We start from the raw sequence: 25,363 nt of genomic DNA, 5'->3' as shown, positions 1-25,363 counted from the left end.
TACAAACCATGCCTGTGTAGCGCTACATATATTCGACAGCAGAAGTTTGTTGTGGCGGCACCTACGAACATTTTTCAGAACTCCCGCTTGCTTTGCACTCGATTCTAAGCCGCAGGCGGTTTTTTGGATTACAAAAACCGGAAAAAAAGTGCGGCTTAAATTCGAGTAAATACGGTAGCCTTTCGCTCCCTGTATTTTACCCCTGCCACCTTCAGAATTTGAAAGAGAGTATTCCAATCAACATTATCAAAAGCTTTCTCTAACTCTACAAATGCTAGAAATGTAGGTTTGCCTTTCCTTAATCTTTCTTCTAAGAAAGTCGTAGGGTCAGTAATGCCTCACGTGTTCCACCATTTCTACGGAATCCAAACTGATCTTCTATCAGTTTTTCCATTCGTCTGTAAAGAATTTGCGTTAGTATTTTGCAGCTGTGACTTATTAAACTGATAGTTCGGTAATTTTCAAATCTGTCAACACCTGCTTTCTTTGGGATTGGAATTATTATATTCTTCTTGAAGTCTGAGGGTATTTTGCCTGTCTCATACATCTTGCTCTTGTCAGGACTGGCTCTCCCAAGGCCGTCAGTAGTTCTAATGGAATGTTGTCTACTCCCGGGGCCATGTTTCGACTCAGGTCTTTCAGTGCTCTGTCAAACTCTTCACACAGTCTCATATCTCCCATCTCATCTTCATCTACATCCTCTTCCATTTCCATAGTATTGTCCTCAAGTACATTGACCTTGTATAGACCCTCTATATACTCCTTCCACCTTTCTGCTTTCCCTTCTTTGCTTAGAAATGGGTTTCCATCTGAGCTCTTGGTATTCATACAAGTGGTTCTCTTTTCACCAAAGGTCTCTTTAATTTTCCTGTAGGCAGTATCTATCTTACCCTTAGTGAGATAAGCCTCTACATCCTTCCATTTGTCCTCTAGCCATCCCTGCTTAGCCATTTTGCACTTCCTATCGATCTCATTTTTGAGACGTTTGTATTCCTTTTTGCCTGCTCCATTTACTGCATTTTCATATTTTCTCCTTTCATCAATTAAATTCAATGTCTCTTCTGTTACCCAAGCATTTCTACTAGCCCTCATCTTTTTACCTACTTTATCCTCTGGTGCCTTCACTATTTCATCCCTCAAAGCTACCCATTCTTCTTCTACTGTATTTCTTTCCCCCATTCCTGTCAATTTTTCCCTTAAGCTCTTCCTGAAACTCTTTACAACCTCTGGTTTAGTCAGTTTATCCAGGTCCCATCTCCTTAAATTCCCACCTTTTTTGCAATTTCTTCAGTTTTAATCTACAGTTCATAAGACTTGTTCCTCCTGCCACTTAACTTCACTAATTCTCACTATATCTAACTTTAACCTATCCATTTCCCTTTTTAAATTTTCTAACCTACCTGCCCGATTAAGGGATCTGACAGTCCACGCTCTGATCCGTAGAACGCCAGTTTTCTTTCTCCTGATAACAACGTCCTCTTGAGTAGTCCCCGCCCGGAGATCCGAATGGGGGACTATTTTACCTCTGGAATATTTTACCCAATTGGATGCCATCATCACTTAACCATACAATAAAGCTGCATGCCCTCAGGAAAAATCACGGCTGTAGTTTCTCCTTGCTTTCAGCTGTTCGCAGTACCAGCACAGCAAGGCCATTTTGGTTAGTGTTACAAGGCCAGATCAGTCAATCATCCAGACTGTTGCCCCTGAAACTACTGAAAAGGCTGCTGCCCCTCTTCAGGAACCACACATTTGTCTGGCCTCTCAACAGATACCCCTCCGTTGTGGTTGCACCTACGGTACGCCCATCTGTATCGCCAAGGCACACGAGCGTCCCCATCAACGGGAAGGTCCATGGTTCATGGGGGAGGGGCAAGTACAGCATACAATGAGTTAAAAGTATTGTGTGCACTGACTGCCAAGTGGCAAAATAAAAAAAAAAAATTTTAAATTTAAAAAAATAAAAAATAGTACTGATATGGGAAAAGATACACAAAGAAACAAAAATCTGAGGAGATACTAATACATTACAACATGAAGGTAACTGTAATGAAACCTAGAAGATTAACTTTGGATACTGAGTCAATTATTGATAATATTATCACTAATATAGGTAGCAATGTATATACCACAAAAGTTCTACAAACAAGACTCTCTGATCATTTAGGACAGATATGTGAACAGAAGATAAAAATGTAGAAAGAGGTATTAGACATTTAAACCAACAAAACATCAACATATGTAAAGAAATATTGAGAAAAGAACATTGAGCAGACATTCTTCAAGCTCAGGCAACACATCACAAATACAATGCTTTTCAAGTTACTTAATACATTACTTCCATACAGCTTTTTCAAAAACCAAAAGGAAACAAAAATCTTACAAAACAAGCAGGGGATTATGGAGGAAATATAAGAATAGAAGGCTACCTTAAGAGTGATGAAACAGAGGGAAAATACTGAAACCTACAAATAGCACCAGAAGAAGTACAGACAGTTGATAAGACAAAAAAAGCCAAATCAATTAATGAGAGCATTTCAAAGTCAACAGTAAGATGAAAACAGCCTGGGACATATTCAACTCTGAGAGGGGCAACAAAAAATACAAGCAGAAAATAAATGAAACAGAAACTATGAAAGTGACTAACAAAATCATTACAAACAAAGCACAAATTGCAAACTTCCTGAATAATAACTACATAGATACAATAGCAAACCTAAAGCACATATGCAATAGTCAAGGAACTCATCAGACCACAATCAAAGATAAGCCAAGCCAGTCAATGTTCCTGAAACCAGTATCTAAAGAGGAAGTGACAAAGGCTACAAATAAAGCTTAATGGAAAAAGTCTGCTGGACTTGATTAAATGTCAAACAACCTAATCAAGCAGGTGGCAGCAGAAACAATTGCACCACTGTTGCACAATGTCAACTGCTCATTCCAGGAAGGAGTATTTCCTGATCAATTTAAATTAATTAAGGTATAAGGGGCGTACAAAAAGGAATGAGTTGGAGGTATCATTACAGAAACCACAACCTGTATGTTACAAGTATTGGCCCTGGCTGTTGAGACGCTTGTCCCACTGTGACACAAGCCAGTGAATGGCTGTCTCATAAAATTCCCAGGGCTGCAATGTTAACCAGTTCCGCACGTACAGCTGGATGTCATCATCCGAGGCGAAATCATTTGCCCCTCAGTACCTTTTTAAGGGGACCAGAAATGGAGTAATCACAGGTACAGAGGTCCAGACTGTATCGAGGGTGGCCCAGAACCTCCCATTTGAATTTATGCAGGAGTGTTGCGACTTTGTTGGCCGTATGAGGCTTTGCATTGTCATAGAGCAGAATGACCTCATGGGTGAGACTGCCTGGTCATTTTTATTTGATCACTTGGAGCAGGGTGGTCAAGGTTTGCGAGTAACACTTGGCGTTCACTGTTGTCCTGTGTTGCATGAAGTGAATCAGAAGGAGGGCATCTTGCTCAAAGAAGAACATCAGCGTAATGATTCACCTCGGATGACGACGTCCAGCTACACGAGCAGAACTGGGTTACATCGCAGACCCAAGAATTTTATGAGACAGCCATTCACTACCTTGTGTCACACTAGGACAAGTGTCTCAATAGCCAGGGTCAATGCTTCTAACATACAGGTACTGGTTTCTGTAATTAAGATTCCAGCTCATTTCTTTTTGAAAGTCCCTTATAGTACTCGCATACAAAAAGGGAAAGGATGATACTCATAATAATTACGGGGCAGTATACTTAGTCCCTGGATTCTCCAAAATATTAGAAATGCTCATGCTCAACAGAATAACAGAAAACCATAATATACACACTCCAGCACAGCACATACACCAGAAAGGGAAATCAATGGAAACAGCAATTTAACCATTAACAGAATTTATTCTATAGCCCTTGGACAACCAGACAGTAGTGTCTGACATTTTTCTTCACTTATCCAAAGCATTTGACACAATCATGCAATCCTAGTAAAGAAACTAGAGAATACTGGTATTCATGGACAAGCAGCAGGTAGGATAACATCATATCTCAGTAACAGGAGGCAATATGTAACATTAACAACTTATATGGATCAGAAGTTAGAAGGATTAAGTATGCTATACCTCAAGGATCTGTTATGGGACCTATCCTCTTCAATTTATTTGTAAATAACCTACAAAATGTACGAAAATGAAAATAAGATACCGTATGCAGGTGATATAACTGTACTAAATCTTTCCAGCAGTTTTGAAGCACTTGAGGAAAATTCATATCAGTCCATAATACAATACAATGGCTCAAGAACAATGAGTTCATTATTAATTTGAAAAAAAAAAACTATGTACATGGTTTTTAACACTACACAAAAGGAAGAACATATAGATGTTTCTAAAGGTGAAAAAGAACTGGAAGAAGTGATTTCAATTAAGTTATCAACCTAACAGTAGACAGTGAGCTTAACTGGAAGCAGCAGATAAATACTGTATCCAACAAGCTAAGCTCAGTGATATTTGTAATGAAATAACTGGATCAGTATGCAAATCAAGACCTCCTGTGCACTGCCCTCATGAACTTTTTGTACCATACATGCAATATGAAATAAAGGTATTGGGAAACTCAATAATTACAGGAATTAAAAGAGTGTTCACCCTACAGTAGAAAGCCATTTGAATGATATTGAAAAAAGAAGCAAAAAGAATCTTGTAGCAACTACTTCAAAGAACTTAATATTTTGACATTTCCATCACTGTATATATTCAAGATGATTGTGTCTGCACTGTGAGATCCCATAAAACTGAAGATCAGCAAGACTGTTCATCCTCATGACACAAGGAACAGAAAAAAATTGTGTTGCATTTCACACAGACACAAGCTTTGTCAAGGGAGTCACAAAACCTCAATGTTCCCTGCATCTCTAAAAAAGTTTTTTAATAGAAGAAGAATTCTACAGTGTGTCTGAGTTTGTAAACAGAAAGCGAGAAAAAGTTCATAATGTGAATGATAAATGTTATGTGCAATATTAATCCAGCAAGGATGTGGTACGGTCTATTTGTTTTGTTGGCAGTTCTTTGTTATGCAGTTGCACATTGCTGAAGTTATCAGTAGCTGAAATTACTGAACTCATCTCCCTAATGGATGCATGCACTCAGTCGGCTGCCATCCATGAAAGGAGATAAATGAGTGCAAATGGTAAGAGGGTATTTCTGACTCCTCCACAACTGGGAAGTAGTAATTCTGTGCCATTTTTCAATTTATGTTTTTCATGAATGTTTTGTATTTTTTGATGTTTTCAGTCAAAATGGACAATGAAGAAAGGGAGGCTGAGCTTATACGTCATTGGCTGGTGGAATTATCAGACAGTGGAATTGGCTTTATGACAGATGGTAGTAAAAATGAAGATTGTGTAAGTGAGCGCAATTGCAGTAGTGGTACTGAGTAAGGTCCAAGTGAAGGCAGTGACAAAGAAGATAATATACCACTACATGATCTACAAAATACTTCCCACAATGCTGCGTTACCAGAATTAGTCAATAGCGACTGGAAAATCAGGTGCACAGTTCATTTTATTTTGGTAAAGATGGATCCAAGTGGTGCAAAAATCCACCTCAACAACAAGTTTGGGCACGTTCTGAAAATATCATCAGGCAGGTACCTGGCGTGAGTTTAGTGGCAAGATTAACGAAGACAGAGCTTCAATGCTGAAGTCTTTTTTGCTATGAAAATATGCTTAGTATTATCTTGAAGTACACAAACTTTCAAATTGCAGAACGGAAAGCAGCTTGTGAAGTAGTTGCAAATGGAAATGACCATGAGTGAGCTGAAGGCTTATATAGGCTTGTTGGACATTGCTGGATTTTACTGGTCTTGGAGGCAGAACACTATTGACCTTCGGGCTTTGTATGGAACAGGCATTTAAATGTTTCAGCTGACATTACATGGCAATGTTTTCATTTTATTCAAAGCTGTCTTCATTTTGGCAATAAATCCACACATGAAGAAAGAGAAAAGCTTACCACAAATATATTAGATACTTGAAATATTCATTGAAAAGTGCAAGAAGGCCTATGTAATAGGAGAATATACAGCCACAGATGAAATGCTACTTGCATTCAGAATCAGATGCAAGTTTAGACTAATATATTCCATCAAAACTGGCCAAATATGGCATAAAAATATTTGTCTTGACTGACATAAAGAATTTTTACATCTTCAGCCTCCAAGTATATGCTGCAAAGCAGCCAGAGGGACCATTTTAACTGATTAATGAATAAACCATTTTACGTGGAGAATCAGCTGGTACAACAAATTTAAAAAAACAAGCTTTAATGTTAATTTCTATAACTGATTTACAAGCTACGAGGGTTGTTTTTTTAAGTAAGGGCCGTTCGCGCGTATAGTCCCGTAGTTCGCGTGGAAGCCGCAACAAGCCACCGCGCCACTTGCCGGCATCCTTCCCGTTCACAGTGATGCAAGTTGCAGTTCTGTAGCTGACGTGTACGCACCGCTGTACTACTTTATAATGTTTACGATTAATGAATCGTCCGCCGCGTGTGAGATACGGTCAGTGATACGTTTTTTGACCGCTAGAAGCCTATCAGCTGCAGAAATTCATCGTCAGTTAACAGAAGTTTATGGCTTGAATGCAATGAGTGAAGGTAAAGTGCATCAGTGGGTTAGAGAGTTTAAAAATGGCCGTCAAAACGTCCATGACGAAGAACGCTCAGGCCGGCCCTCTGTGATCACTGATGATTTGGTGGCTGCAATCGAAACAAAGATTCGTGAGGACAGAAGATTCACAATTTCCACTCTTTCTTTGGAATTTCCACAAGTTTCAAGATCGGTTTTGTGCAAAATTGTGTCTGAAAACTTAAACTTTAAGAAACTGTGTTCTCAGTGGGTACCCAGACTCCTCACAGAGGACCACAAAGGGAAGAGATTTGCCACTTCATTGGACTTTTTGATTCGTTACAAGGAAGAAGGGGATGACATGTTGAGTCAAATTGTCACTGGAGATGAAACATCGGTATCCCATATCACTCCCGAAAGCAAGCAACAATCGATGGAATGGCGACATACAACCTCACCCGTCAAGGTCAAAGCCAAACAGACGCTGTCAAAGTGCAAGATTATGGCAACTGTGTTCTGGGACCGGCGCGGTGTTTTGCTAGTGGACTTTATGCCACGAGGAACGACAATCAACTCAGATGCCTACTGTGCAGCCCTAAAGAAGCTCCGCAGAGCAATTCAAAACAAAAGGCGCGGCATGCTGACAAAAGGAGTTTTTCTCCTGCACGATAACGCTAGGCCTCACACCTCTCAAAAGACTAGGGATTTGATTGGTTCTTTTGGCTGGGAAGTTTTGGACCATGCACCATACAGTCTCGACCTTGCTCCTAGCGATTTTCACCTTTTCCGGTACCTGAAACACCATCTTGGCAGGCAGCGCTTCAATGACGACGATGAAGTGAAAGCGGCCGTGAACTCTTGGCTGTCGGAGCAGGCGGCTGAATTCTTTGAAGAGGGAATTAAAAACTTAGTTGTACGGTATGACAAGTGCTTAAATAAACAAGGCAACTATGTAGAAAAATAGGTAAAAGTGTGTAGAATCAGAAAATAAAAGTTTTTTTACAAAAGTATTTGTATCTTTTTTTAAAAATAAAAACGGCGCTTACTTAAAAAACAACCCTCGTATAAAGAAGTGTCACATCTGCTGAAAGTAAACAAGCTGACTTCTTTGGCAACAATGCATAAGAACAAGAGGCAAATCCCTACTGAATTTTGTAAAACTCATGGTAGAGAAATCCACTCACCTAAGTTTGGTGAAAAACAAACCTGTTTTTCTCATGTTTAGTCTTCACCACAATTCTGAAATTTATCAACTGACAGGAGATAAACATGTTTTATAATTTTACAAAAGGTGGAGTTGACGTTGCAGATAAGCTGAGACTTATGATTTAAGACGCAACTCAAAAAAATGGCCTCTTCTACACAATACTGAATACGGCCAGCATAAATGCTGCTGTAGTTCAGTGATCAAACAACAATAAAAACCGAAAGTATCATAATTTCATACAAACACTAGGCCAGGTGCTCGTAAGTGAACACTTGAGTGCCCAACAAGGAACACCTCAACTGCCAAGCAGTTTTCATAAGAGACTCAGAGAATTTAGTGGAGAACCTTCACAAGAATTGACTGCTGGAATCTATGGTGTACAAAAAAGATGCCAAGTGTCCCTATGCTAGACATCATAAGACACCTCATGTTTGTGAAGTTCATTTGTCAAGAACACACTGTTCCATTCGGCTAACAATGTGCTATGGCAAGAGATGATTAACAGCTTATGTCAAAAGTTTATTGTTCATTTTGTGTTCAAAGAAGATTTATCTCATAAATACTTAGCAAAAAAATCCAAATTACTGATGAGATTGTATGGTTTTGTAGATTTAAAAAAATATGTAACCTTGTAGACTTTATGTAAAAATTAAGAAATAATGAATTTGTATGCTTCATGGTGTTTATTTCTATGAAAATCCTTTAATTAATAAATAACTCAAATTTAATTCCTATCTTTTGTTTAAAAGTGCCAGTAAATACTTAAAATATATATATTACAAACAGGGTCAATATGACTCTCCACATACTTTATGTACACTTTTTGCACCACATCCTCATACGTTTAAGAGAAACTAGAATTACACATTACATAAGAAACTAAACTACTTAAAAGCACTCGTGTATTTATATTACATACTTGTACTAAAGGTAATTTACAATAGCATTATACATCACAACTGCAATCACCCCTATTCATATTAGCTCATGGGAACCATCTATTTCAATTTCACTAGAAGTTAAAAACTACAACCACCAACTGTATTTAATCCATCCCATCTGAACATTGTTAGGTCCCTTGCAAGAATTAATGCTGAACTTATTTCTGGCTTTATCCATCTCTCAGTACCTATAACTATTTGAACTTCAGCGCTTTGTATTAGTGCCTGGAGCTCTGGTCCTTTTCCAGCTTAGCTATGACAGTTTGAAACTACAATGCTGATAGATCTACTTTCCTGTGTTTGACTTCCATCCTCTTTGACTGACACCTTTTCTATTCTTTCTCTAGACCCTCTAACCTGAAACACTTCCCATTCCTCTCCACAAAGCCCCCACTGTCCATGTAGCTGCCTCCTGAGTAGTGGACCCCTAACCTGTCATGCAGAACCCAGACACCGACAACCCTAGTGTGCAAGTCGAGGTATCCTACAAAGTTGCAGTACCTTCTGAGCCTCTGGTTCTGGTCTTTGTACCAAAGAATTGCAGTCAGTCGTGTTGATAGTGCTACAGATGGTGAGCTCCACCTTCACCTCCCAAGCAAAACTGGCAGTCTTTACCATTTCAGCTAGTTGCCTAAAACCAGAGAGGATCTCTTCCAATCCAAAGTGACGTACATTATTAGTACTGGCATGAGCTACCACCAGCAGTTGGCTGCACCCTGTGCTCTTTAAGGCATCCAAAAGCAACATTTCCCCATCTGGAATGACTGCTCCTTGTCTGCACACTGAGAGCACACTGGATTCCTTCCCCTCCTTGGCAGCCATATCCCTAATGGACCCCATCACACACTTTGTGTTGGAGCTCCCAACTATCAGCATTCCCATCCTCTGTAAATGCCCAAACTTTACAGGCCAAGAGGCTTGCTCTTGAAAAGGCGAGCTAGAGCATCTGGCTCATGACTTCATCAGCAAGAGACAGTACCGAAAACCTGCTCGTCAGGGAGGCCCTGTGATTGGCCACCCAGAAAGTCTCTCACTGCCTGCCATACTTTGGAATGACCTGCCACTAGACCATGAGTGAGGCATCATCCTCAGTGAGGGTAGTACCCCGGGCAGCCACTGTAATAGACCAAACAGGGGACCCATGGGCCATGGTGGACATGCCTCAGATCACTACACCCAGTCCCCCACGGTGATGCCCATCGGCAGTAGCTGTGCGACCGAAGCCAACACCATCTGGAGATGTGAGCAGATGGTCACCAACTCAACTTGCATATGAACACAAAAATCACAGTACCTATCCATTCCAAAGACAGCAAAACTCTGCCCTGCACAATTATTGGGACACTCAACCATGCCTAGTAAGCACACAAACACACAACAAATTAAAAAAATTGAACTAGTAACCACACAGGTAAGTGAAAATAAGTCGCTCCAGTTTGAAGCTCATGAAAAAAATTCACAAACAAACAGTGTATGCTGTATCTGTAGCAGTAATGCAAGGTGGTGTTCCATTAACAATCTTGATTGTGTTTTTGTGAGAGATGCTCCACATAGGAAGAAGCCATATAATGGTGAAATCTTCTAGGAACATATGTACTTGAAACTTGAATGGTAGACAACAGCATGTTGTAGAACACCTCTCTTACAGTATCCGGCAATGGCATTGACTGAGCATGTGCATGACATTTTCTCACTTACTAAATTATCCTGTAACAGAATGTGCAGTTCTTCTTTGGATCTTCTCTGATTCCTACACTAGCCCTATCTGGTATGGACCCCATACTTATGAACATTATTCAAGTACTGGCCGAACAAGTGTTTTGTAAGCTACTCCCTCTGTTGATGGACTACATTTCTTGGTGAGTCTTCAAATGAATCACAGTCTGGCATCTACCTTACCTGTGATTAATTTTATGTGGTATTTCCACTTTAAATTGCCCCATATGCATATTCCTAGGTAGTAAGTGCTTACAGTGACTGTTCTGCAGTTTTTTAATCATCTGTATATGTATTTGCAGTACATTATATTGTTTATGCTGAGGGTCAATTTCCACTCCCTCCACCAAATGTTAACTCTATGCATGTCTTCTTGCATTTTGCTACAATTTTTCGAGGTCATGACTTCTATGTATACCACAACATCATCTGTGAAAAGCCTCGTTGAACTTCCAATGCCGGCCGGGGTGGCTGAGTGGTTCTAGGCACTACAGTCTGGAACCGCGCGACCGCTACGGTTGCAGGTGTGAATCCTGCCTCTGGCATGGATGTGTGTGATGTCCTTAGGTTAGTTAGGTTTAAGTAGTTCTAAGTTCTAGGGGACTGATGACCTCAGAAATTAAGTCCCGTAGTGCTCAGAGGCATTTGAACCATTTGAACCTCCAACAATATCTACTCATACTAGGTCATGTATTATGAGGGTGGTTTTAAAAGTTCTCAGAATGTAATAGAAAAAAAGTACTTACATCACTGAAACTTTTTTTTATTTTTCAATGTAGTCTCCTTGTAGAATAATGCACTTGGTGCAACGATGTTCCAGTGCCTTGATCCTATCTTGAAAATGAGTTTCCTCCAGGCCTCCAAAACAGTTGCCAACTCCAGCTATCAATTCTTCATTTGAAGTGAATCTTCGTCCACCAAGAAAAATTTTCAGTTTTGGAAAGAGATGGAAGTCTAACGGAGCCGTATCAGGTGAATAAGGTGGGTGTGGCAACAATTTATACTTTAGTTCATGTAATTTTTCCATGGCAACGGCACGTGTGGGCATGCATTGTCTTGATGGAAGATGAATTTCTTCCTTGCTATATCTGGCCTTGTTTGGCATACCTTTTGTTGAAATTTGTCCAGGAGGTTAGTATAGTATTCTCTAGTAATTGTTTATCCAGTGGGGAGATAATCTACAAACCGAATCCTCTTCACATCCCAGAACACTGATGCCATGACCTTTCCCGCTGAAGGAATTGTCTTAGCTTTCTTTGGTGGCGGAGAATCAGCATGTTTCCCACTGCTTTGACTGTTCTTTTGTCTCTGGGATATAGCAGTGCACCCAAGTTTCATCTGTGGTCACAGACTGGCGCAAAAAATCATCTTTGTTTCTCCTAAAATGGACCAAACATTGTTCCAATATGTCCACATTTTAACTGAAGAATTAGAAATCTAGCATCTTTCAGATGACATATGCCAAGTGTGAGCAATTTCATGCACTTTGTGTATGATGGGGAAGGCATGCAATCTATCCGAGTTTTACTAAGGGCAGGTTGTGATAGCCTGGAGGCTTGGCAGGAGCATTTCAGAAACTGTACGACTTGTCTGGTGTTTGAAGAGTGCTGTAGTGAGTGTCTTCAACACATGGCAAAACCAAGATGAAACCACGTCCAGGCTTCATGGGGTTGGGTGGCCACCCATCATTAAAGAAGTCATATCATAGGCTGAACAGACTGGAAAAACAGGACAGGTGCTGAACAGTGGAAGACCTAATGTCAGACTTTAATGCTGGACAGAGTACAAGTGTGCCTGAACACACAGTGCACCGAACTCTCCTGATAATGGGCCTCCGCAGCCTAAGACCCATACTTGTGCCACTGCAAACATCATGACAATGGCAGCTACAACTGAAATGGGCATGTGAACATCAGAACTGAATGTTGTCAGAGGCGGTTGAATCCTGATGCCTTCTTCATCATGCTGATGGAAGGGCACAAATCTGTCATCTTTCAGGGAACAGCTCCTTGGCAACCATACTCTGGGACAGAGACAAGCTGGCAGTAATTTCATTACACTCTGGGGAGTATTAATGGCCGGCCGCGGTGGTCGTGCGGTTCTAGGCGCTCCAGTCCGGAGCCGCGCTGCTGCTACGGTCGCAGGTTCGAATCCTGCCTCGGGCATGGATGTGTGTGATGTCCTTAGGTTAGTTAGGTTTAATTAGTTCTAAGTTCTAGGGGACTGATGACCACAGCAGTTGAGTCCCATAGTGCTCAGAGCCATTTGAACCATTTTGAGTATTAATGTGGACATCCACAGGTCCAGTGGAGCTCTTGTAAGGCATCATGACTGCCAAGAAGTATCATACACTGGTTGCAGACCACGTTCACCCCTTCAGGTAGATCGTGTTTCCCAATGGCAGTGGCATTTTTGAACAAGATAATGCATCACACCGCAAGGCCCAGAGTGTGATGGAATGGCCTGAGGAACACAGTGGCAAGTTCTAATTGACACGCTGGCTTCGCAGCTCAACAGGTCTGAACCCAAGCGAATACATCATTGAACGTGCCCCCCCCCCCTCCTCCCTCCCTGAAATTTATGGTACTTGGGTGACCTGTGTGTGTGCAGATGTGATGCCAACTCCTTCTAGTGACCTACCAAGCCCTCATAACTTCCATGTCAGGAAGTGTCACCACTGTTATCTGTGCCGAATGTGAACATCCCGGCTATTAGGTAGGTGGTCATAATGTTGTAGCTGATCAGTGTATTTGACAATGGCAAATGTTATCTGTTAATATTCATTCTTCTTAGAGCCTCCATGCATGGATACATTCATTGTGATGCTACACATAGAAATGTGGTGCCACACCTGTGTCATGGTTTGTTGTAGGCAACATCACTATCAGTCTGCCCCTCTGCTGCTGTATCAAGAAAAGCTGCAACAATAGTCAACATGTTGACAGTCTGTGCTGCATCACTCATCATTACTCTGTCTGTGTGGATATGAATCTTGCTATGAACAAGCCCATATCCTGAATCAAGGTATGTGACATCAATGGAGGCTCCTGCATCCTTGAGTGAACAATACATCTATTCTCTCAGATGCTAGTTGTACAGGGTGTTGAGTTTGGTCCCTCATGAAACCATGATTTCATATTTTCACAACAGTCACAGGAACCTTACCAATGCAAGAAGCATTGTAGTCAATCAACAAACTGTAGTCTTGATAAGCCACAATCCTGATACTGTTGAATTTGAATTCCATCACATGCTATATTTTTCTCCTCCTTGCACAAGACATAAATAGAGATTTTCAGAAACAATCAACATTTAAATGCAATGTCAAAATGAGAAACATGCTGTGTAATCTTTCCTCATATGCAAAATACACATTGCTTTACTCCTCCCAATTTTTTATGGTACACTAAAATGCTGATAACCTGTATATCCAAGAATGTAGTACACTTTACTTTTTTCATTTTGTTTTCATGGTGATCAATAATGAATTTTAGGTGTTGCAGGAAATTTCCCTCCAGATCTATGAGCATTTTTATTCCCACCAATTACTCACTGTCTCATTGGATAGAGGAACTTCTGGTACCAGAAGACAGTATTTGCATTACCTTCTGTTTATGCTTCTCTTTTCTGAAGCCTGGCAAGAATGGTTCTTATTTTCCTCTACAGGGTGCATATGTGAACAATGAAAAAAATCCCAGATTTCCTGGTTCGAAATACACTTTTTCCCCAGTGAAAATACACTTTTTCCATGTAAAGTGAGAGTATACTTTCCTTTGGGGCTGTAAAATTTATCAATCCTATGAATGGTTAAGGTATTATACACCAGCGTATAACTTTCCGGTACTTTAGAAAACAGAACAAAAAAAAAAAAGCCGCTGCATATTTTCGTGTTACAAAAGTACAAATTCGAATTCCACCAAACACAGCACATTAGTTTCCGAAGCATTGAAATCAAGATTATGATGTGCTGTTTTAGGCCGCTCATAGCTCATGTCACGTGATCTCACCAGCCAATGACAGCAGATATTCTACAGTCTGTCAATATTCAGAGCTTAGGTGACACGATGTTGTTAGTCAATACAACATTGCTGTTAAGTAGTGCGAACACAAATAGAAAAAGTTTATGGTTTAAATTAATATACATGGTGTACACATAGTGCACACAAATGTATGACAAAAATTTTAAATAATTAATAAATGTCTAGTCCTCTGGGCTCGAAATTCTTCTAAGTATCTGGTTCTCAAAGTGATGTTTTAAATTAGAGTCAAATGCTCTGAGAATTAAGAAATTCATTCAACATTCTCAGACGTAACATAATCCATCTTGCATAAAAGGAAATTTACTTGGAAACTAATGCTTCTCAAACCACCATTCGTAATATTTTCCCGTGACCTATTAGAAACAGGTTCATTTCAGCAGATACCAGAGAGCATCAGAAAACAGGCATTACTGCACTTCCACAGCGATGATGCCTTAGGAAGCCCATCTGTTCATACAAACTTACATTTTGTCATAAAAGAAACAGGACATCAGAGGCTATTCCAGAAGCATCGGAATTTGGTAAACCATACTAAAACGCATAATTCCACTTTAAGTGGGCATTTGTATGACCAGATTCACAATGAAGGAGGCCCTAATCTGATATTAAGCTTTTCAGTGTGGTTTTTGGGACGTAAATTTTCTTGGAGTGCCACTACTGTATTTTCTCATGTTAGGTTCTTTATTATGGCTTAGCCTTCCAACAGGCGTGCGAATGTGTCAGATACACAGCGACAATGTTTGTTATCTTTTCTTGGAAAGCAGGAGGGAGGGAAATTCCCCCTTTGTTCTAGCCTCCTCATTCGACCCCACCCTACTTCAGTCCTGACTGCTGCCCACTACGGTAAACATCAAGCTAATAACAAGTGTTTCTACCTGAGGAATACGCGCGACCCTCCATGTAAGTATTTAATTTTTCATTTTCCATTATTTACTGTTAAATGTTTAATGCTTATTGGTAATTTAAAGTAGTGTACATCACGAATTTATATGTGTCTCGAATCGACAATGAAATTAAACTAAATTGTATGTGTCAGACATACGCGACCTTCAATGTTTCCATCATGTTATTTATTCAGTTTCATTTCATATTTATTTCTTAGGTACTATGAGGGACAGAGAGATGTATAATTTAAACAATACTTTGGATGTTGAAGCTGTCTAAATGCAATTCTGCATGACACCGATGATTAATATGATCAGGACAACAGTTTTATAGAGGACAGTGACACTGATGAATACGAGCACGTATCAGAAAGAGGTAATGATTCGGATACGGAAATGAATGCTCAGTTCAGCTCAGAAGGCGACGAAGATGAGAGCACCAAATCGACATTTAAAGCTGTTTAAAAAAAATAGGTGAAGGCAAGGACAACAAAATATTTTACTTCATCTGCCCGGAGTAATTGGACCTGCAAAAAATGTGACTAATATTCTAGATTCATGGAAATGCCTCCTATCTGACACAGTGATTCAACATATTGTAGAAAATACAACCAAATTGATTATTACAATACAAGATAACCATTCTTGTTCCAGGGATGATCCACAGACAGACACAGTGGAAGTGAAAGCCTTATTCAGGCTGCTTTATCTCGCTGGGTTGTACTGCACGAATCGTCTGAATCTCAATGACTTATGGTGGATGGATGACTTCCTAACTGTCATGAGCATAAAAAGATTGCAGTTCTTAATGTGATCTACTCATATTGATGATGTGGAAACAAGAGAAAAATGAAGAAAAACTGACCGCCTAGCTCCTGTAAGAATTATTTTAGAAGAATTCATTGTGAACTGCCAAAAATGCTATTCACGTGGTAAAAATGTCACAGTTGATGAAAAACTCAAGGCTTTTCGAGGTATGCACAGTTTCATACAATATATGCCAAAAACCAAGCAAATATGGCATAAAAATTTATGCTTTAGTCAACTTTCGGCTATTTTATACTTATAATATACACTGGAATGCAACTAGAAGGTCCATTTAGTGTATGCAATAAACCTTCTGACATTGTGAAAAGGTTAGCAGCACCCATTGTCTACAGTGATAGAAATATGATGGTCGACAGTTGGTTTACAAATTATGATTTGGTAAAGGAATTGGCATAAAAAAAATTTCATCCATTGGCAAGTTACGAAAAAATAAGCTTCAAATTCCTCCAGAATTCACTGCAACCACAAAGCAAGAGCCTCACTCAAGTCTGTTTGGTTTTTGCAAAGAGACAACACTTGTTTCATACATGGAAAAAAAAGTACAAGAATGTTTTGTTGATATCCTGCATTCACAACAATGGAAAAATCGATAAAGGAACAGGTGATCTCAAGAAACCAGAAATTATAACTTTTTATAATCACACAAAAGGAGGCATTGACACTGTCAATAAACTTAGTGGGTCTTTCAACGCTGTGAGAAACACAAAGCGATGGTCTCTGGTGGTGTTTCTTTCGATGATGAACGTTTCTGTCATAAATTCATTTATAATTTGGAGAGGAAACACCAGCAATAATCTCAAGAGAAGAAAATATCTCAGATATCTTTCGAATGACTTGTGCAGGAACATGTAAAAAGGAGAAATGCTAAACTAACTAGAGACCTCTCCACAAAAGTTTTAAATTTGTCACACACAGAAGATGAGCACCAACAGCAACAAAGAAGAGGAGATGAAGATCAAACTCTGGAGCCTCTGAAGAAAAGGTGTAGGCCATGTTTAGTCAGTAAGAAAATGAGAATCACCTGTTTCAGATGTGAAATATGTGGATGGTTTGTTTACAACATTCAAGAAATGTTTGCAGTGATTGTATTTCAGCTTCTAAATAATCACCCGTTTCAAATGTGAGAGATATAGATTGTATGTTTTGGTTACATCATACAAGAAATGTTTTCATTGTATTTCAACTTCTAAATAACTTAAGAATATTGAGAGACCAAAATTTCAAGCATAATCCTGTATAAATTTGACATTCGTACACGGAAAGTAATTATCAGTATCTCAAGAAGCTGTGGGAAGAAAATGTGTGTTTTGAAACATGACTTTATTTTTAAATAATTTTTTAACCTTGCTTCTGTTTGTATAACATATGAATAATACCTAATATCACTTTTATGATAAAAAATTAATGTTTAAAAAGACATTAAAGTTTATTAACAACAAGTGGTGTCTGCAAGATACGCGCAACCGTCCTTGTCCAACTAGATGGTGCACCTATCGGATGGTTAATGCTATATGTGCCAGAAGATGAAAACGTGCATTTGAAATTCAGCAAACAGTTGAAACTAGCTAACAGTTTGGACTAAAACACTTCATTTCAAATAAATTGACTGCCTCTGTGGAAAAGGTTAATAAAAGCCAAATTTTTTTAGTAAACTGACAAAAATAACTTCATTGTTCTGCAAGGTGCTTAATTCTTAACAGCCAAAAATGTGGTAATAAAGTCAAATCAGAAAACAAACTAATAACAATTTTAGCCTTCCATAATTATGTGGAAGTATTTTAATTCACTTGATAGCCCCAGCCAAAGAAATCCATTTTGTTTTTATTTGACGTGTGAGCTTGAAATGAAGAGAAAACAGCAAAATCACTAACAGCCACACTTCAAATAGCCATAAGCAGGAAACTGCTCATACGAAACTCAACTATGCATGTGCATGAGCCTGCTGGAAAGTGCTCAAATGAACCTAATGCAAACAATTGTGATGTTATGCCCATTGTTAAGCAGTGTTGTTATGAAGTATTGTACAGTCTGTGTCGTAAAGCCTTTAACACATTTTGCTGTTGATAGACATTACAGTATAGTTCTTACCAGCCAAACTAGAACACTAAAAAATTCCCAGCTTTTTCCCGGTTGTCACAGGGCATATACATCCTGCTCTAATTAATAATTTTCTTGATATGAGGTACCACAGCAATGTAATCAGGCATAATTAAATAAATACATATAAACAACTGCTGAAGTGGAACCTGTACAATGTCTGTTTAGTAGATAGTAGTTGTTTCCTTTAGTCATCTGCAAGAGGTTTTCATGTATAATCAGTGACAGTTGTTCACCCACTGAACCAAATACTAAACATGCATAAGAGAACAATATACAGGAAACTGTCACCCTGAGTTTGTTTTTTATTCACTGAAGTGCTAACTATGTTAACAGATCTATTACACAGTGCAGATATAATAGATTACCTGGGTTTGAAGATTCTCACATGCATTAGTAAAGCACATTACAATAGCATACCTGACACGTGTCTTTGCCACCTGTAAGGACCCCAGCACACATCATTGATGGTGCAATTCCACGAGGCAGAGATGTGAGCTTTCCAAGACTTTTCCATAAGTTATTGCACATTTTGTTATCTATTATATCAAGAACAACTTTCCGCAAAGTGTCACTTGATTTTCCAGCTGCAACATAGAACACCAACAGAAATGACAACAATATCTGACAGTAAGACTTTACTTTTAGGTGTGGCTTTTAACATATTACTTACACTGGTCAACGGGAGAGATCAAAAGGTTTGTTTCATAATTAAACATCATTTAAGTGTGAAGGAAATGGTAGTGACAGTATCCAAAGTAGATAGTTATAGCTAGGTATGTGTGTGGATTAAGAGCGTAATACAGACTAAAAATATCGATAAAAATAATCAGTTTTTGAAAATATAAATGGATAGACAAAAAAATCCTCTCACCAAACAGTGGCAGGAGAACACACACAACAGTTGACAAAATACAGGGTGTCTCACTCAAACCTCCCCGACTTCAAGGACCTAGTACAGAAAAACCACAGTAGATATAACAGTGAAAAATGCACCATGTTGTAGAGCATCTCAAAGAATTTATATTCCCATGTCAGAAGTGCCAAGTATCATTGCCAGAGTGCAGCATGGTCGCACGAATTGAAAATGGCGACTACATAGCAGCGTGTGCAAGCAGAAACAAAATCGCCTATTACTGAGCAAAGAAATTATTGTCGTGGGTATGAATGTGATCCGCCTGATGTAAAAACAATTAAGGAATGGTATAGGAAGTTTCTGGCAACAGGAACTGTTCTGAAACATTCTGGCGGTGCACATCATGGAGTTTCAGAAGAGACAGTAGAAGACATCAGACAAACATTTCTCAGAAGCCCACGTAAGTCAATTCATCAAGCATCCAGGCAACTTGGTGTACCTCAGTCAACATTGCATCATGTAGTTCACCAGTGTCTTCTTATGTGTGCTTACAAAGCGGGAATTCTACAACATCTGACACCGAATGACAAACCACGCCGACAACAATTTGCTGTGGATATGCTGCAGCGTATTGATATGGATGCCAGCTTCCTGGAAAACTATTTATTCTCAGATGAGGCAACCTTTCATCTATTAGGTAGGGTTAATAAGCATAATGTTCAGATTTGGGGTTCACAAAATCTGCACATTGTCATTGAACATATTCGTGATTGTCCTAAACTAAATGTATGGTGCGGGCCAATGGATGACAGGATTGTTGGCCCATTCTTCTTTGAGAAACAAACAGTGAATGGGTCAGTGTATCTGGACATGTTGGAGCAGCTTGTGTACCCTCAGATACAGGAAAGACCAATGACTCAGTAGCTGCACAACAAGATGGAAAGTATCCCACTACTTCCAACCATTGCAGTTAAGTCAGAAGCATTTCCAACACTGTAAAGGATGATGCACGAGAGCTGCCATGTGATGTACCAGCTGTGTCGCAATTACTGTGCAGCATATTCTGTGAGCATAATAATAAAACAGATAACCGTCTACCTGCATGAGTTGCCACTGACAAATTGCAGCCGACTGCAAATGTGACTATCCAGTTGCTGAACATGCTGCAAACCACAACACAAATGACTAACAACTACTTCACTGTATGTGCCATTTGGATATTCCTTCCAGCGCAGGTTTCTCTGAACTACATATTGTGAATTGTGTATCTAGCATATCCTGTATTCCTGCAATCCCCCTCTCCTAAACCTCCACTAACCTGTTTCCCACTGCCTCACCTTAGCTTTTCTCTTCTCTTATCTGTCTACACTGCTCCTTCTCTTTTCAATCACCACCTTACTTTCCATTCCTCACCTTCCTGCCCCTCCTCTCTCCCCCCCCCCTTTTTCTCTCTACATCTTATTCTACAGGCACTGAGTCAATTTGATGAAAGTCCTTCCTCATACAACCCTGCTACAACCTCCTTGCCTCACATGTCCTACCCTGCCCCTCCCCACCTCCATCTACCCAGAAAACTGCTTTCAGTAATTGATATTCAATTATTAGTCTCACCACTACCATGCGCATGTACATTTGTGTGTGTGTGTGTGTGTGTGTGTGTGTGTGTGTGTACTTTTACTAGAAAAATAGCAAGGACTAGAAAAAGAGAGCAACTGTTTTCTATTACCTGTTTCTGTGAAGCTCACACCAGTCCTCTATAGTTAAGTGGCTGCCTTTCCCTTATATTACACACGGGCAGTTGTATATTTCTAGGTTGATCACTTAAAGCAGGTTTCTGAAACTTATAAGTAGCCTTTTGTGGGATAGTTTATGTCTGTCTTCAAGTGTTTGCTAGCTCATTTCTTTCAGCATTTTCATGCTGCTTTTCCATGGGTAAACAGAAAAATGGAAAAGAAAAGGAAACAAAAGTGACCATTTGTATAGTCCTTATTAGCATATGTTCAATATCTCTTGTTAGTTCTATCTGGTGTGGGTCACACACAGTTAGGAAGTGTTGTAACGTAGGGCACATGTGTGTATTATAAGCTATCATCTTCGTGGACTCACTGTATTTCTTTAGAATTCTACCAATGAACCAAAGTCTGCCACATGGTTTACCAATGACAGCCTATGCAACTGATCCATTTCATATCCCTACCAGTTGTTGTAACCAATTATTTGTATGACTAAACTGGTTCTAATTGTGACTCACTGACTTTTATGTCATAGGATGCTCCATGCTTTCCTTTTTTGAGGTGCACCATTTTACATTTCTGAACATTTAAAACTAACTGAACATTTTTACTCTACTTTGAACTCTTATCAAGATCTGAGAGCCGTCCAGCTTGGTTTTATCAAATTCTTTTGTGATGGTTTTGCTACACCTTCTAACTTCATGGATAATTCAATTGTTCTCCCAAAATTTTTCCATCAGAGGATTTCTTGTGCAGTGAGCACAAGGCTATATGGACTTGTGTGGGTTGCTGTTGGGCTCTGTTTGACAGAAGCACTGAGTGGTTCTCCATAAGATGTTGCAACTGATGCACATGGCAACGACAGGTGCTTGGGCAGTCAGCTGTAGTGCATCCTGAAGAGCAGATGTGGAGACTGTGTGCTATTTTGAAATTCTGTGGAATGGGCTCTTGTGGAGTCTGCAATGAATTGATGACATTGTGGCAGCAGTGAGAATTTCTGTACTATTTATACTGTTCCCATTGCCTGGTTACATTTGAAAGCCGAATTATGTTTAGTCACATGTCAACATTTGAACAGTGCTGTGACCTCAAGTTTGTTGTGTTTTGTTAACATTCTAATCAATAACTACTACATGTAACAAGTGAATAAGTGCCATCCCTAATGTTTTAGTTATGTTGGTTGGTACTGGAAACAAATATATGTTTCAGGTATTTGTACTCGAATGTTGTTCTTTGTTACTGCAAATGACTGATGTTTTGTTAAAAACCCAGTAAGGAGCCATATGACAGTGGAGCTTGTAATGGGACACCTTCCTCTAACATTACCTTTTTTTATAGAAATAATGGATACTATGTATACTATCAAATCTTGTATAGGTGAACATTATAACATCTGTTTAACTGAATGAACTTCATATGATTTTGTATATGGTGTATTATATTTCAGGCTAACTGTATAAAAAGAAATTAATTTGTTACAATTGATGTGTACTAACAGTTAAAAATTATTCTTGCTATAGAAATATTTGAAATTCAAAATTCTGGCATACTTAAAATTCATATTATTAATTGCACAATCTAACAATAATTATTAAATTTATTTCTGGATTCATTTACAAAATAATGATATATTTTAGTGAAGATTCTTCTTTTGTTAAGAAAGTTTGTAAGCTCTTTTGCTTTGTAAACTCTTAGGAATATTGTGAATACTGCAGAATGTTAGGAGTAGTGGGCATGCCTCTCATGGAAACACAAGCATTTTGCTAATCTTCTCAATAATAAAGTAAAGTGTAGAGTGCACATGTAGGTTTTTAGGGTTAGAGAATTCCCTCCCTAGGTCCGACAAGACACCTCCTGAGACGCAACAAGGTAGGAGTAGGCAAAATGCAACAGGGAATAACAATATTAATCTGCTAATAGTAAACTGCAGGAGCGTCTATAGAAAGGTCCCAGAACTGCTCTTATTAATAAACGGTCACAATGCCCACATAGTACTAAGGACAGAAAGTTGGCTGAAACCAGATGTAAACAGTAATGAAATTCTAAACTCAGATTGGAATGTATACCACAGAGACAGGCTGGACAGTGAAGGGGGAGGCATGTTTATAGTGATAAGAAGTGCAATAGTATCAAAGGAAATTGACGGAGATCCAAAATGTGAAATAATTTGGGTGAAAGTCACGGTTGAAGCAGGATCAGACATGGTAATTGGATGTCTCTATAGGCCCCCTGGCTCAGCAGCTGTTGTAGCTGAGCACCTGACGGATAATTTGGAAAATATTTCAAGTAGATTTCCCCACCATGTTATAGTTCTGGGTGGAGATTTTAATTTGCCAGATATAGACTGGGACACTCAAACGTTCATAACGGGTGGCAGGGACAAAGAATCCAGTGAAACTTTTTTAAGTGCTTTATCTGAAAACTACCTTGAGCAGTTAAACAGAGAACCGACTCGTGGCGATAACATATTAGATCTTCTGGTGACAAACAGACCCTAACTATTTGAAACAGTTAACGCAGAATAGGAAATCAGCGATCATAAAGCGGTTACTGCATCAATGATTTCACCCGTAAATAGAAATATTAAAAAAGGTAGGAAGATTTTTCTGTTTAGCAAAAGTGACAAGAAGCAGATGTAAAACATAGGACAATGCGCACATGAACATTTTAAATGGTAGAATGAGAGACTATATCTTTACATGGCTGCTCATTATGTACGAAATGACGTGTATCTTGTTGTAAGTGGTGTAAGCTTCTATCCAGCCCAGTGAGCTGATGGGAAACACTACCCAATGACAGTAGGACAACAAACTTTCCTTTTGAAATTACAAAATTAGGACATTTTAGACTGCCGCACATCTCTACTTTTTGTTTGTACAGCTTATCAACCATGTTTGGATTGTATCCATTACTAATAGCAACTCACTGTAAATGGTCAACAGAGGCTGTGGTGAAAGTAAATCAAATAGGCAGTCTATAACGGCTCTGAAAAAACTCATTTGTGCCAATATGGTTGACACGACAATGTATGAATTATTGTATTGCTGCTGGTTGGCTTATGAAAGATGTCAAAATTAATTTCATAACTGGCAGAAATTAAGCGCTTTTCCTGGACCCATTATTTCATAACTGAAAGACCTTTTAGAATTTATTTTATTTTTGTTAGATCAATGACATATCCATTGGACAGGGTGGGGCAAATAAAATTTACCTGGATGAGTGGATACCATTTGTGCCAGCATTAGTGGAGAAGTAAAAGACCTACAGTTACCTGCAATAGGATGGAGCAACTGCCTATACAGCCGGCTGAACCTTGGAGCACATTTTCACAATCTTCATTCCTGACAATATTGTTAGCAGAGGTCAGTCTGGTCATAGCCCTAGCTGGCCACCAAGACCACACAAACTGTCAGTGAGCAATTACTTTGTGTGGGGAGCTCTCAAGTCTAAGGTGTATTGCAACAACCCTCATAGCCTTCAAGAGCTGCAGCAGAACATTTCAGATGAGACTGCAACAATTCTAGCAGTCCAGCTTTGATTTGCCTCCAGCAACTTGTTGACCAGGACTCAAATGTGTCACAAGATGAGTAGTAGTCACTTTCAACATCTGCTACAGTCAGGTTAGTACTGTATGTCCTTTCCTCTGCTGCATTTCTTTGTACCCTGGAACTCTGTTCTCCAGGCCACTTTTATTTGCCCCACCATGTATTTAATGGCCCTTTGAATGATACACCTTTAGTGAAAGATGAATTTCCAATTTGCTTCTAAAAAGTCTTTCACTTATGGAGCAGTGGGTCCAGGCAAAGTGCCTAATTATTTGGATATAAAATTTCCACTTGCCAACAATAAAATTAATTTTGATATCTTTTGTAAGCCAACCGCCAGCATTTCAGTAATTCACACATTGTCATGGCATCCATATCAGCACAAAATGAGTTTTTTCAGAGCCTATGCGAATTTCCTTTAACCATCACCAATTTACCGTTCAGTGGTAATAAACATGGATATAATGCAAGACTGTCAGTAGGTTGTACAAACAAAAAGTAGAGAGAAGCAGAAGTCAAAAAGATGCCAATTTTGCAAATTCAAGAGCAAAGTTTGCTGCCCTACAATTCTTGGGTTGTGTTCCCTATTAGCTCACTAGGCTGTTTAGGAGCTGTAATATTAAAGTAGCTTACACCACTCATGACAGGATCCAGTACCACTTTATACATAATGAACAACCATGAAAAGACAAATTCTCTCATTTTGGCATCTACAGTTAACATGCGCACATTGTCCTGTGCCTTGCACTGGGCAGACTGACTAGATGTTCAGAATGAGATTTCAAAAACAGATGTTAATGCAATTATTTATTTATTTACACATTCAGCTTTTACAAAGGCATTCCTCACATAATGTAATAACTGAAGTATTCTCATAGCTCTGTACTGG

General features: G+C 39.2%; 1 protein-coding gene across 1 annotated transcript in view; it reads right to left on the bottom strand.

The window, feature by feature from the left end:
* LOC126234301 (venom protease-like) overlaps positions 1–25,363 on the bottom strand; it is a 110,985-nt gene that overhangs the window by 10,315 nt on the left and 75,307 nt on the right. The window contains exon 6 of the mRNA XM_049942987.1: positions 18,761–18,927. Within this exon, the coding sequence (XP_049798944.1) occupies positions 18,761–18,927 (167 nt within the window). The remainder of the gene's footprint in view (positions 1–18,760; positions 18,928–25,363) is intronic.

Source organism: Schistocerca nitens, chromosome 2, assembly GCF_023898315.1.
Source record: "Schistocerca nitens isolate TAMUIC-IGC-003100 chromosome 2, iqSchNite1.1, whole genome shotgun sequence".
Taxonomy (NCBI): domain Eukaryota; kingdom Metazoa; phylum Arthropoda; class Insecta; order Orthoptera; family Acrididae; genus Schistocerca; species Schistocerca nitens.
This window is presented reverse-complemented; position numbering and strand designations above follow the sequence as displayed.